A 14,777-nucleotide genomic window follows, 5' to 3' on the forward strand; every position below is an offset into this window, starting at 1 on the left:
CTTTATTTTGAGATAGACCTCTTCCTCTGTTTACATTTTTCTCTTTATTTCCTGGTACTTCCCTTACTCAGGAATGCAATTTTGGGCTTTACATGACGTATCACTGTGATAACTTGTGGCTCTTCTTTCCTGGTTCTTTGAGGTTGAGGTATGAAAAGCAAACGCAGCAAATTGCTCCTTCCCCTTCCCTGAGATTGTCTTCCTTTCCAAACTGTTACAATAAATTATTTACCATGAGACGCATTCACTGAGCACGTATCCCACCCATCTCTATTCCTGGTTCTCAGCTTTTCATACGTTATGGCTCTTAGTGGACATGAGACCACTTATGTTTCCTTGGATGCAGGAACGCTGATAAAGTGACTCAGCCTCATCTCAGGGCGAGGCTGGGCCCAGGTTCACCGTGATCTTTCCACTGGCACCAGGCTCGTGGTCCAGAAGGAGCCGTGGCCCACTTTGAGCAGGGGCCACACCTGGACAGCTGGGTGGTCATGCAGCTGAGATACACCAGTACCACCAGATGCGATGTAGCTGCAGAGCTATAGCCAGGCCACATTACTAATATAAATGACAGATTCTGCATTTACAGTGGGGTCGTTTGTTTGTTTGTTTGTTTGTTTTTCAGAATAACTTCTGCCTTTTCAAAGTACCTTTTCTGTCTGCCCCTTTATCAGTTTTGGTGCATCTACTGTCACAGTTCTCAAACTGGAAATAAATCAGTTGCATCAGCTCAGTAAATCCTTTTTTTTCCCTTTTCTTCTGTTTCTTTTTGCAGATGGTGCAGTGGCTGAAGTTGAGAAAAAGATTATAGAAGCTTTTGGGGTGTTTGACCCTGAATGCAGTAAAACTGTGAATGCCAGGTTTGTAAATATCTTCACACAGAAGTATTACAGGATCTAGTATAGAGATAAATAACTCCATAAACCTGTGTCTGCTTTATCCGAAAAAGTAATTGAAACAGTCTTTTTGGCCCTGATGGGACTATTACATTTTTGCTTGTCTAATAGACATTTTGCGTTGTGCAGTGGTGAATTGCACAAACTGGCTTGAGAGAGGGATGTCAGGAGTGGTGGAGTAAAGAAGCAAGAGGAAACTGCAACTAGACAAGAAGCAGCTACAATTATTACAAGAAAATCTCTGCTCTGACAGCTTATTTGGTACTACAGGTCCTGGATCCTTGCCTTCAGGATAGTCCCAGCAAATCAAGGGGTGTCCCTGCCGGTGTGTCTCACTGCCACCTGCCTCTCTCAGCCTGTCGTTATAAGGCAGGTGTCTCAACCCCCTGATCATCTTCATGGCCCTCCTCTGGACTCTCTCCAACAGGTCCATGTCTTTCTTATGCTGGTGGCACCAGGGGTGAACACAGTACCCCAGGTGGGGTCTCACCAGGGCAGAGCAGAGGGGGAGAATCACCTCCCTTGACCTGCTGGCCACGCTGCTTTTGAGGCAGCCCAGGACACAATTGGCTGTCTGGGCTGTGACTGCACATTGCCAGCTCACCACATTCAGTTTTTCATCCACCAGCACCCCCAAGTTCTTCTCTGCAGGGTTGCTCTCAATCCACTCATCACCCAGCCTGTCCTCCATTGCAATAGTTTAAGGCTAAAGAGTCTGGATGTGTTTAGTCTCTTTGGAGGTGCTATTCCGTAGCTCTGGCCATTCTTTTTTGTGGCCCCTCTTGTTCAGCTTTCTCCTTTTTGAAATGGGATGGCTAGAACTGCGGGAATGGAATTTACAGATGGGAGTCAGGAGAGGACTGCATGCACTATACATTTAGCATGCAGTGATATGGAAATACAAGCAAAATATATGCCTGAGGGAGTAAGTGGAAGATAAAGACATGAACTGTTAGACTGTACAGGGCATGACTGGTTACAAGATACAGCACTAAAGGAAATGGAATTTAAAAATTCCTGAATAATCTTAATTCTAATATCTTTTAAATTTGAATATTTGACAGTGCTACTTTTATCGTTGTTTTAACATCCAAACACGTAACAATACGGCTTTTATTATAAAACACGTTTGTGTCTCACTGAGCAGGTTCTGAAGTTGTTAAAATCTGTTGTCACCAGAGCTTTTAATTACAAATCAGTTAGTGAGTACAAACACTACAAAGGAGCATGAAAACTGGTGAGGTTGTTGTCATTAGACACGAAGCCAAGGAAAACATCTTTAAACGTTGCAAACATCTTTTCTACATTGTAAAACAGGTGAGAGATGCGAAATATTTATGTGATGGTCTTAGCAACACATCCGTACTAGTGCCTCTAAATTTAAGAAATTGTGGGTGCTTCTCAGAAGTAAAATGATTTTTCAATTGCACTAAATGGGGAAAACTCCAGGGTGTGTCTCCCCACTTGGTAAGATTGCTGTTCCCTCACCCAGAGGGTTCTTTGGGAAGGGTGCTCACTGAAATCCCTTGGCCCATGTCCAGGGAGGTGCCTGATGCCCGGGGCTGGGGCTGCCCCCGTGCCCCCCAGCTCTGCCCTGCTCGTGGCTGGGGGGTGGGCTGGGCCGGGGCTGACAGGTCCTGCCACGATAGACCCCCACAGGGAGCCCCTGCCACCTGCCCAGCCCTGGGGAGACCCCAGCCCTTATTGCACCGGACATACTTGTTGCTTATTTGTTCATCATTTACGTCTGCAGTCCTGGCTAAATAGCTATAAAATTTGCTACACTCCTCACTCCATTGTGTAATGGATATAGAGCTTGAGAAAATGTTACAACAATGAAATGATACAAATGGACTTTTAAAAAAATGTGTTCGTTCAGACAGTAGGTCATAACATGTGAGAGAGGACATCTGAAAGTCTATTTAACATAGTAAATGTGCAGTTCCACATTAATTTTTATTATAGTACAGTTAGTGACAATGAACAACAATTTATTGTCTCATTATTCTTGGGATCATATTGCAGGGCTTTATCACAATTATGGGATTATTAATGGCTGATTATCTTGTATCAGAAGGTGGCAGTACAGCACAATTTTTAAGCACAATCATAGAATTTCATATGAATATGAAATCTGAAATACCAGATTCCTTGTGAAGAATATGGAAAATTACCCTAACTTGACAGACTCCTAATGCAGATACAAGTTAGAAATTAAGCATGAGGAAGACGATATTGTTTCACGCTACTTACAACATACTCTGAGTCAAGGGCTTTCTTGATTCTGCAAATCTTGTCACTGAAAGTGCTATATGTAGGGTGAAAACTATTGCCCAGATTTTATTGTATCTGTGTTACAAAACCTATATGAACATAAATTCTATGAAATAAACTCATTTTAACCATCATTTTTGCATGTTAGATACTACACAGCAGAAACTGCAGCTGCTGAACTAAGTGAGAACTAGCTGCTGAACTAATTCTCCCAGGCTGGGAGGAAAACGCAATTTCCTATCCGGGTCCTTTAAACTCCATGTTATTACCGGACACGACACAACTGTTTTGACCACAGCCACTTCAGACAACATCCTCGTGCTGGCACCCGCACAGGCTGTTAGGAACGGCTGCTGGCAGTGCCAGATTTTGCAAACTCTTTCAGGGCCTGGCTTAGCCTTAGTCACATCGCGGTCCTGTTGAGTGCGAGGTGAGGCAGGAGGTGAGCTGACGGCAGCCTTCCCATCGCTGGGAGTCGGTAAGAGTAGAAGTCGTGTGGGACAGCCGGGAGGCACGGTTTGAGTTGGGTGTTTCTCTGGGGGAGGCAGAGAGTGTTTGCAAGTATTGAGGATTGCACGAGTGAGAGCATCAAATACAGTATATCCATACTAGAAATAGGGTGCACGGACAAGGATTACAAAAATAGGAGTAAATGTCTGACCTCATCGAGGCCAATGGCCAAACTTCCATTCATGAGGGGGAAGGTTTCACTGGGTCGTTTCAGCAGATGGCTTAGTTTCATAACAACTGTATGTGTGGGACTGCGTTTTGTTTTGTAACTATTTTTGTGCAGCCAGCATTTTTCTCTCTTCTGTCTATTGTAGTGCTTCTCACATGTTTTCAGCCAGAGTGGGAGTTCCTCAAGGCCAAACACTGACCTGTGTAATTTAATGTGTGCTTAGTGTGCCACATTTGGGGCCTTACTGCCATCAGATGATTTTGCAAAGGTCGTTGCTTCTTGTATCTACCATTTTTTAATAGACAATCTAATTTTTCCACCAAATGTGCTGGTGAAGATGAAGAAACCACAGAAGTCTGAATCATGGGAACCACTGGCACTATGAATACTTATTCAAATGTGCTTAAATTTCTGTGTCGTGGAATTGGACGGAAAATCACAAGCAATGTTGATGCTTTTGCCATTTTGTTTTCAGTCATACCATAAGTCTCATTAGTATTATTTTTTACAGCTTTACAGTACTTTTGTATCTAGTGTGTGATATTGTTCATCTTTCTGAGGCATTGCCGGTTTGGTCAGGATTTTCTTTAGAGCCTCAGAACAACTGCACCAAGTTCAACAGTGAATGCAAGCTATGAATATAATCTGCAGCATAAACAGGTTGGTGATAAGCCAACCTATGTTGGTCTGATTCTTTCATAGCAGGGCATAGCAGTGCTGCCTCCTTCCTGACCTCTTGTAATTGCTCTTTACTGCGGTTAGAATTTGTATCTTTATAGCATTTAATGTAAAAATATATTTTACTTGTTACCTTTAATCTCAGTAGGTTTCTAAGTTTTTTATTAGCTGTATAAATGTAGACTTTACTGAAATTAAGCTTAGCAATTAGAGGACAGCAGTTGAAAAGTAACCTGCACAGAGTACGCTGCCACACAATGGTAAAGAAGAAAGTCACAAGAACAATCACACTCCTCGAAAAGGTTCCAGAATATTTTATGTCTGTAACATTGCTTACTAAGACGTCATTTTAGAAGTCCATGTATATATGCTTGTGCATGTTTGTGTGCTTATATATGCACACTCCTATATACAAGCTCTGAATTGGTATCTGGATTCTCCACACATGCTCTTGTAATGCAGATTTACTGACAAAGATTTTCTCTCTTTCTCTCTTTCTCTCTTTCTCTCTTTCTCTCTTTCTCTCTTTCTCTCTTTCTCTCTTTCTCTCTTTCTCTCTTTCTCTCTTTCTCTCTTTCTCTCTTTCTCTCTTTCTCTCTTTCTCTCTTTCTCTCTTTCTCTCTTTCTCTCTTTCTCTCTTTCTCTCTTTCTCTCTTTCTCTTTTTCTTTTCTCTTTTCTTTTCTTTTCTTTTCTTTTCTTTTCTTTTCTTTTCTTTTCTTTTCTTTTCTTTTCTTTTCTTTTCTTTTCTTTTCTTTTCTTTTCTTTTCTTTTCTTTTCTTTTCTTTTCTTTTCTTTTCTTTTCTTTTCTTTTCTTTTCTTTTCTTTTCTTTTCTTTTCTTTTCTTTTCTTTTCTTTTCTTTTCTTTTCTTTTCTTTTCTTTTCTTTTCTTTTCTTTTCTTTTCTTTTCTTTTCTTTTCTTTTCTTTTCTTTTCTTTTCTTTTCTTTTCTTTCTTTTCTTTTTTCTTTTCTTTTCTTTCAGAGAGGTTGGTTCAATTGTCAGGTCACTGGATTGCTTCCCAACCGAGGCAGAACTACATGAACTGCTTGCACAGGTGAATGTTTAGATCTTTTGTACTTTTTTCAGTATTAAACTTGCACAAGTTTGGCCTTGCTGTGTGAAAACCTAAGCTCTTTCCCCAGAGTTTGGAAATGTCATGAAAGTGATTCAGGCAGGCAGATGGTTCCTCGGGTTGCCCTGAAGCAAGCCTTTAGGCTGAGAGGTAACAGCATTGATGGGTTAAAATGAGGAGTCTTTGACTCTCTTGTACCGCAGAAGGTCGCTGTGACACTGTGCCGAAGTGGAGGGGCATTTATAGAAAATGGAGGAAAAATTGGTTTTTGCTGTTGAAGAGGAATGTCCTAAACCTTGGTTGCATTAAGATATCCAAACCCTAACCATCTCACTCTTCTGGACATGCCATGGACACACACCAGATGATTAAGTAATAAAACTCAGGTCTTGAGCAGGTGCTAAAATTATACCTCAAATTCCAAAAATACACAAAGGGAAGACCTGCTGGGTTTTTTTTTTCCCCACTAGGACCTGTTGTTGCTATCTTATAGCCAGAACTCTCAACTTTCTGTCCTTCACGCAAGCTCTGCCAGTCGTGAGATTTCTCAGTTATAAGCAAATAATCTCTCCCTACTCGATTACTTAAGGCTGTAAGTCAAAATTCAGACATCAAACCTTGTAAAACCTAGTGGTCCTCCCATTCTCCTAGTGATGTACAGGGATAAGTTTTTTCCTACACTAATTTTTGTCTCCTTAACTCATGCTTGTAATAGAAGGGATGGTGTGCCAATGCCTTGGCAGGATATGGTCAATAAATAGGACAAAGAAATCAGAAAAAGGCTTCACATTCGTTTCGCAAACTGATATGCTGCCTTAAGGAATGGAAGATGCTGAGGCTGAGGGGTAGAGGAAGGTTTTTTCTCTTTTTCATGTATAGGTCAGGATAATGGGAATTGATCGCTCTTACGCTTTTCTTAGTGTCCCCAGCAAAAATTTGGATAGTTGCAGTAACAGTCTCTCCTCAGTAGGCTGCTCTGGTCTCTTGCAGGTAGGAATTGGGTGTGAGGAATCTTGCGCTAACTCTTGTGAAAATGATGCAGCTGCTTCAGATGAGGAGGTGCAAAGAATTGTCAAAGGAGAAAGATCTTTTAACACAGTACTGCAATCTGTCTGCTCTGGTTCTGTACTCTTGGTACCAGATTGTCCCAGCTTCCACTGACAACCAAGACAAAACAGAAGGAGAAATCATGGTGCTTGATATAGATGATAATTTTAGTGGCCCACAGAGATTTTTGTTTGCTGAAAATGAATAGTGCAACTGACTCAAGATACAGAACTGAGAAAAGGAGGGAGATGCTTTGACCATGCCCCCTCAGTCCAGGGAATCCTCCCCCTAACAAACAGATTGGACTTTCTGGGGTTTTTTTAAGTTTTCAGTATTATTGAAAATTTATGATAAGAAAGTACAATGTAATGCAGGTATGAGGTTGAATATTCTTCAGATACAACAGTGTAACTTGTATGCAATTGTTGGTTATAAGAATATTAAATTAAAGTACAAAAACCGCAAGAAGAAAGAATATATTAAAGAGTAACAGTTAACCTGCAAGAACACTGAGCTGGAAGTCTCAAAGAAGTTTCCATGGTGCCTGTAAATGAAACGTTGGCATAGGTTTAGTACCAGAAGAACACCGTCTCCTTGTAGAACCCTTACTATGTTATGTTAATCACAAACCTATCCTAATTTATGTAACATATTGCTGTAATTGACTATGCTAATACCATTTTATCTTGATCTAGATAAACTAAAAGTTGTCTCTGTTGGCTGGAGTGTAACCCAGCTATTTTTCCAGTATTTTTGCCCATTGTAAGCTGTGTCTTTGAGTCATCTCATCTTCATACTAGCCTTATTGTAGTTAAACTAGCATATGTTGCCATCAAATTATTCATATCTGCCAAATCAGCATTCATGTAATTATTATATCTCCAAAAACTATCATATGTCATTTCCTATATTGCCTTATGCTGCTTCCTGTACTTAATATCATATCTTTAGGCCTATTTACAAAATTAAGATTAAATAATAAGCCTAGAGATGGTGATAACTAATCAGAGGGTTACTACAATGCCTGGAGTTTGAAATGCCAGGTCCTGTGCACTGCTCTGTCTCAGATCTGGATAACTCTGGAAGCTGGTGTTTGTGACTCAAGTCCCTGAACGTTATGTGGACAATGATAGTATGGCTGTTAAGAGTAGAGATAGAAACATAATGGGTGCCACAACAGCATTGTTATATGAACTGTGGAGGTACCCAAAAGAAAGAGAGAGCAAAACTCAGAGTTTCAACAAACAGATACTGTTGTTGTCACAGTCACTGTGTGAAGGGGAGGAATTACAGAAACAGGAAAACTTCAGTGGAAATGAGGTGTAGAATAGGAGTGAGGCTGAAGAAGAGCAAGAGGATACATATATGTGCAAATCTGAATACTTAATGCTGAATGCAAATCTGAATATTTAGAAGAGGTTAATATATAGCTCAGTCAGTTGAGCGTGGCGCTGACAACGCCAAGGTTGCGGGTTCGATTCCTGTTCGGTCCCCATGTGTTGCCTGATCTAGTCAAGAGGTGGCGTCCCTGGCAACAGGGAGGCTGGATTAAAATGATCTCTAAGGTCCCTTCCAGCCTAGGCCATTCTATGATTCTATGATTCTATGATTCTATGATTCTATGATATTCAATTTATTCTCATATATATCCAGTGCTAGAAATAGGATTAATTTTAACAGTTAAAGATATTGCTGAGCCTGCAGAGCCACTGAAAGAAAAGCTATTCTTTCCAGGTCAGAGAAAGCTGAGGTGGCTCATCACCTCTCAGGACTAGGTTCATTGTTAGGAAGGACATGTTTCTTTCACAGACTGCTTTCTGAAGGCAAAATACAAATAGTACACGAAGGAAAAGAGATTATATTTTTCAGTGAGGGCTGAGACTTTCACAGGTATTTGTTACTTTGAGCTCTGAAGTGGTCATTGCCAGTGACTTCTTCTGGTATGAAAATTAGGATTACTTTCAACTGTTTGGATGAGCAGATCTGATGTTTTTTGGAAATAGGCTTGAAAAAACACTTTTTCCTTCTGTTTGGTAAGCCTAGCAGAAGGGATTATTTTGGGTCCTTGCTTTTGGTTGTTCTGCTTAATGTAAGATACATCTATCTATTTCCAATAAATAGCTGCCATATTGCTTTTTCTATCTCTGTGGGCTTCTGACGTAATAGTAATTGAAGCACAGATATTCCCTAAAAAGTCCTGTGTACTTTTACCTCTCAATATTTGTGTTGCATGAATAGTTCAGTGTATTAACAAACTGTTATGTCACTGGAAATGAGTTTTTGCATGGTATTTTGCTACATCTTTTCAATCGATCAAGCAGTAAACCAAATGATTCCGCAGTGTGGAAGGGTACTGTTTGATTTAGCATGAAGCATGCAACAGCTTCCTTTCTTTGCTAGAGATCCATTCTGCTAGGCTTACCAAACAGAAGGGAAAAAGTGCTTTTTCAGCCTATTTCTGCTCTAAAGCAACAAGAGGTGGTGGTTGCCTGCTTTTAGCAACCAAAACTCTTCAAGAGCACTGGGAAAGAGCATGCAGCAGCAGTTGCACCTCTCCATTTAAACAACTAGATATATCAAGCATCACCCCCAGCTCTGACCCAGCTCCCAAGAGGAAGATTTCTTACTTCATCTTTTCCTGGCTCAGTCAGGAGAATTTAAATCAGTGCCTATTTGAGCCTTCTTTCAATCTGAGCTGCATCTGTGGAGATCTTAGCAAGGTGTCGCTGCTGCCATGTGAGACCACACGGCATGCATCCAGTTTCAACACAGACAGCAACAGGTTAGCTCTGTTAAGAGAGCTCCTTTTTGGGAGTAAAACTTGAGATTTTCAGGGAAGAGATGCACTGGGATGTTAGGGAGCAGTTTTTACCATGTTGCTTATCTCCTGTGGAGGTATAGAAAAGCAGTGAGAATTCTGCTAAAAGTCCCCGATGTTTTGAGACCAGTCTGTTCATTTATTTGGGAGGCAAAGGGATGCTTTTCTTTGTGTAGCACTTTATGGGCTGCCTTATGACTGTTTCAAACAGCCCTGACTCAGTCTGCCTGCCTCTCTAGTCCTTCCCCTGACAACTCTCTCCGGCTAGGAAACGTGTGGAGGCAAAAAATTCCATTCTTGAGGTGTACTAGGCTGGGGCTGTGTCCAAACTAGCTCATTAAATGTGCCCAGAAGCATCCTTGAGTGTTGGAGCCAGCTGGCACCGAGGAGCTCCTGACCGCCCTGGTAAATGTTTTATGCAGAGCGGCTGCACAAAGCATCGAGCTGGGGAAAAGTCCCGAAGGTCCTAGCCAGGCCCGGTGCCTGCTGGGGGCAGTGCTAGGTGGCACAGGCCAAAATCATGCCAGGGAACATGCTAATGGTTTGCTATTCTGGGTGGTCACGTTAGTCTTCGTGGCAACGTACCAGGTCCTCCTCGTCTTTCCTGGTATGATTGCAGTCTGAATGTTGAAGTGTCTGCTGAGTTACTGGGGGGAGATAAGATCAGTAACAGCTTGTCCAGTTTCTTTGCATGAGCGGTTTCTAAGCACAAGAGGGCAATATTGAGTTGTTGAAAGTGCCTATGATGGCAGGCCTGTATTTTACCTGGGATATTACTTCTTCCTCAAATTTCTTTCTATTTGATCACAAGCATTTCACTCAGATGTTATGGTGCTGTGATTTTAATAAAGGAACCACCCCAGTTTTCTGGTTTCATATTAGTTTGCTAACGAGTCATATAACCTACTGTACTTAAATTTTATTTTTAGGTAGAAGAAGCAGAAGAAGAAGAACTGACTGGACGCGTTCATCTAGAAAAATTTCTCCCAGTGATGACAAAACTACTACTTGACAAAAGGTAGTGGAAAGTGGATTTGCTGTGTCTGTAGTTTATTCCAGGGTCGTTTCCAAATACATGTATCTACATCAATTTCAATTTTTAAATTATTGGAGAGGGTACAGATTTTTTTTGTTATTTAAACTCAGTTCACATTAGCTTGTTTCAAAATTACTTTGTCTACATAAAATTATGTTGCATGGATGATATAAATAATGCCAGCTTATAATCATGAATTGTAGTAGTGTGTAGCTTTTATATTTTTAATGTAAATCAGAACTAACTTGCTATTCAACATGTTTTGTGCATCTCTGAAATATTTTTAATGCAAATTAAGGTCATAATCATTACTTTCTCTGAACATGTGAGTTACAGTTAGAGAAGCACAGTCTGGTACAGTGTATTTTTAATGAGTTGTACAATTCACCTTCATATTCATGTCTCAAAAGGACTGCCAGGTACAGTTGTTTGTTATTCAAAGGTACATAGAAATCTTGTCATGTAAACAAGAACTTGTGCTATCTTGATATTTTGCACTAAAATCAAGATTACTTATAGAGAATTTATCTTTCTTGTTAAAGATGGAATCGTAGAACCATAGAACCATAGAATTATAGAATGCATTGGGCTGGAAGGGACCTTTACAGGTCGTCTATGCCGACCCCCCAGCAGTGAGCAGGGACATCTTTAACTAGAACAGGTTGCTCAGAGCCCCATCAAGCCCAACCTTGAACGTCTTCAGGGATGGGGCCTCCACCGCCTCTCTGGCCAACCTGTGCCAGTGCCTCACCCCCCTCATAGTAAAGAACTTCTTCCTAATGCCTAATCTAAATCTACTCTGCTCTAGTTTAAAACCATTGCTCCTCATCCTGTCACTACACAACAAGGGTTTTGAGAGACTCAGAGTTGTTCAATATTGAGAAGATACCTTACACATAGAAGGCCTTTGGTAGAGGGTGAAATAGCTATAGGATTTCCCAGAACTGTCTTGCAGCATCCAGAGGCAGCAAGGTTCACCCTGGGGCTGTGTTTGAGAGTCCTTGTGCCGGTGTGCCCCTGCTTGGACATGGCGCAGACAGCCATGTTTTGGTCCTGCTGTGCTGGTGCAGGTTCACTGCCTTCCCCGGTTCCTGCGCTTTTGCCTTCTCTGGCCTTGGTGGCACATTTCTGGCTCCAAGCTCATGTTCACCCTTTCCCAAAACGATACCTTGTTGCTCTGGGCTCTCTTCTCCTCCTCCACATGCCTTTCATACAAACATACAAACACACAAACCAAAAAAAACCCACCCCAAACAAAATCCCACACACTTTCCTGAGGCTAGCACAGGCTTGCCAAGACCCACTTTATCTTTTGGGGCACTATGTCCGTAGTTCACTTATCCAAGGGCACATGAGATTTGGATCAGGAAAAACAAGGCCTCTTCTTTGCAATTTGATTTTTAGATAGTAGAAGAGCGAGGCGGGTCTGGATGAAACAATCAAGCAGTGAGAACCTCCCTGGCTTCAACGGCTTCTCTTTAGTATTCTTGGAGCTTGGTGAGAGTGTGCTGGGATATGGAAAGTCTCCATTTCCAGCTCTGAAATCAGGCATGTGTATGCATGCACACATGTGACCAGTCTCTCTGAAACTGCTAGTGACAGAGCTTTTCTTTTATAGCTACCAGCCTCCTTTGCTCATCATCAGCTCATTAGACTGTCTAAGTCCTACTGGGGGACCTGTTGCCTAGATACCAGCGTGCCTGCACAAAACTTTGCTTTCTTGGTTTGGCCATCTTCTGCTCAGTGCGTTGGCTACGTGGAATGATTCAGCTGTTATTGATTCCTGCTAACCCACTCAGCCAGCCCAGACATGCAGAAGCCACTCACCTGGCTCCCTGGCACAAAGAAAATTAAACACGAGTATAGTAAAAGACATAAGAGGTAAAGATATGGACAGTTCAAAAAAGTCAAGCTGGAATTAAATGTTTGATTGACAAACTTAGTAAGTTCTCATAGAAAATAAGCTTTCAGTTTCCTTTAGTACTCAACATTTTAGCCTTTCAGAATAGTACAGCAGCCTGGCAAACAGTGATTTAACTTTTCTGATTCAATGGTTTCAGGTACCGGCCTATTCCAGCAGATGTTCTTCTACACGCATTTGAGGTCTGTAACTAAGTATTCAAGTACCTAATTGCTGGAAAGAAGTTGTTGATTCTTGATTCAATATGGTTAAAACGACAAGTCTTATTCTTTTTCTTTAAAGGCTCTGGATGAGAATAAATGTGGATATATTACTAAAGAGGAGCTGGTCAAATATTTGACTGAAGAAGGTAACATGACTTTCGTAATATCAATATCTAGGTAAATAAACATTACCTGTGTATATGGCACCTTGAGGTCCTCATTCTGCATGCCAAAACTTGCAGGAGTAGATACATTGTCTTCAAACAATACTGTTGCTGTGATGAGTGTCTGCAGACTAGAACATTTCACTGGTGAATAATACAGGGAAAGAATATTTATCTGCTTGCTTGCAAACATTATAAGATACGCGTTATTATTGAGTCATAATTCAGTCTTGTGTGTATATTTTATGATTCTGTCCACTCTATGCTTGCTAAGGATGCAACTCTTTTTCTGTCCTCCTGTTAAAGTTGTAGTTTAGAGTTCCAAATATTTCAGGTAGTTTCAGAGCTCATTCATTCCTACATTATCTTGATCTTAATTCTAGTGCTGTGTGCAAACAAAGAGATTCAAAGCCCAGATTTAAGTTGTATATCATGTAATCCTCAATATCCCTTGAAGAGCCTGCTTTTCTTGCACGGCTGACTCATGCCTGCAGGCCTCAAGGACAAAACGATGTGCAGGCTTTGCACAAGACCTACCCTCAGATGGAAACCTTGTTCTCAAAGAGGGATGGAGTAGGCCATCAGCAGCTTTCAAACTCCTGAAAGAGAAAAACTAGAAGCCTTTCATGGTGCAAATATAAGTGCAAGAACAGCCAAATGAGAGAGAATAATTCTAACATATGCATTATAAGAATTCATTGTGACAAAAATGATTGTTTCAGAATTCCTGTGGCACAGAGGAACAGGCTGTTTTGGAGCCTGTGAACTAGAAGGAGATCAGAAGATCCATGCCCTCTGTCCCCTCTCCCTTAGACCAGCTCGCTTGGTGTGCAGGACTTACATTGGCAAAAGTCAAAGCATCAGATCCTTAATATTGCTCCTTTTCTCCTCTGTGTGAGGACCAAAAAGAGATCCTTGCAAGGGAAAGGTGGTGTAATTTGCCAGCCCTGAAAAGGATACTGATCAGGACAAAATGTTATTCTCTGCTGTCTTTCAGGTGAGCCCTTTACACAGGAAGAAATGCAGGACATGCTCACCACTGCTCTGGATCCAGAAACAAATACTATTCGCTACAGAGACTATGTTTTAAGGATGATAGATGAAACTAAAAATCTTCCTCTTTAGTGTTTGGCATGCCTTTTGGTAACAGCAACATAGCTTGTCATGTACTTGAAATACGTATTTTAAAGTATAACGAAGCTCAGCTTATGACTTTGTGGTTATAATTAAAATAAAATCTATGTAGCTTTATTCCTTGGGTTCTGTATGTGTATTGAAGTATATTCACATCTGTAAAAAACTGCTCTTGAATGAAATACTGTGTAAGGTCTGGAAGAGAATTCACAGGATTTGGTTTGAAAACAACAGAAAAAGTAATGTTAATGGAGTCAAGAAGCAACTTTACAATTGCTTTTGAAAAACTAATGAAAAATGAGACCTGTGAAAGCTGGTAATAAGTAGGTTAGTGAGTACCTTGAGATAACTGAAGTTGTAAAGACATGCCACTAAGATAGAGCTTTTATATTTATATGTAATCCCTGTTTGCATTTAATCAATAAGGCATCAGGTAGGTTACTTCTTTTGGAATAATATAATAGATCAAATAAACGTTCTACAATTTATAGTTTTTGTCAAATACTCATGTTTTGTTTACCATAGGCAATTAAAATGAACCAGTTAGTTCCATTTTATGTTACTCATCCACCGGCACATGGTATTTAGCCTCTATTTTAAACATGCAGGTAACATTCAAACCATTGCCATACAAACAAAGTAATCCTTGAGGACATTTCTGCCACTAGAGACAATAAACAGTTCCCCTTTCATAATCAGTTTGAAAAATCAGGAGCTTCAACTGTTCAAAACTTTGGGTCATAGGACTGGAATTTGATCTTCATAAACTGATGAAGTACCATTTTTAAAAATGTGTTAGCATAGCATATGTGTCTCAACTATCCTTGCTAAAAGACTACCACAGACCTCATTGCTC

General features: G+C 40.7%; 1 protein-coding gene across 1 annotated transcript; it reads left to right on the plus strand.

Annotated features, from left to right (window-relative positions):
* Positions 1-775: 775 nt before the first annotated feature.
* EFCAB2 (EF-hand calcium binding domain 2) lies at positions 776-13,912 on the plus strand (the record flags this gene model as incomplete). Its single annotated transcript, XM_009878104.1, has 6 exons — positions 776-860; positions 5,508-5,580; positions 10,393-10,481; positions 12,560-12,602; positions 12,703-12,769; positions 13,785-13,912. Coding segments are annotated over 6 exons (485 nt in total), but the record flags the coding sequence as incomplete, so codon positions are not given.
* Between the last annotated feature and the right edge of the window lie 865 nt (positions 13,913-14,777).

This window comes from Apaloderma vittatum, unplaced genomic scaffold (assembly GCF_000703405.1).
Source record: "Apaloderma vittatum isolate BGI_N311 unplaced genomic scaffold, ASM70340v1 scaffold12731, whole genome shotgun sequence".
Lineage (NCBI taxonomy): Eukaryota > Metazoa > Chordata > Aves > Trogoniformes > Trogonidae > Apaloderma > Apaloderma vittatum.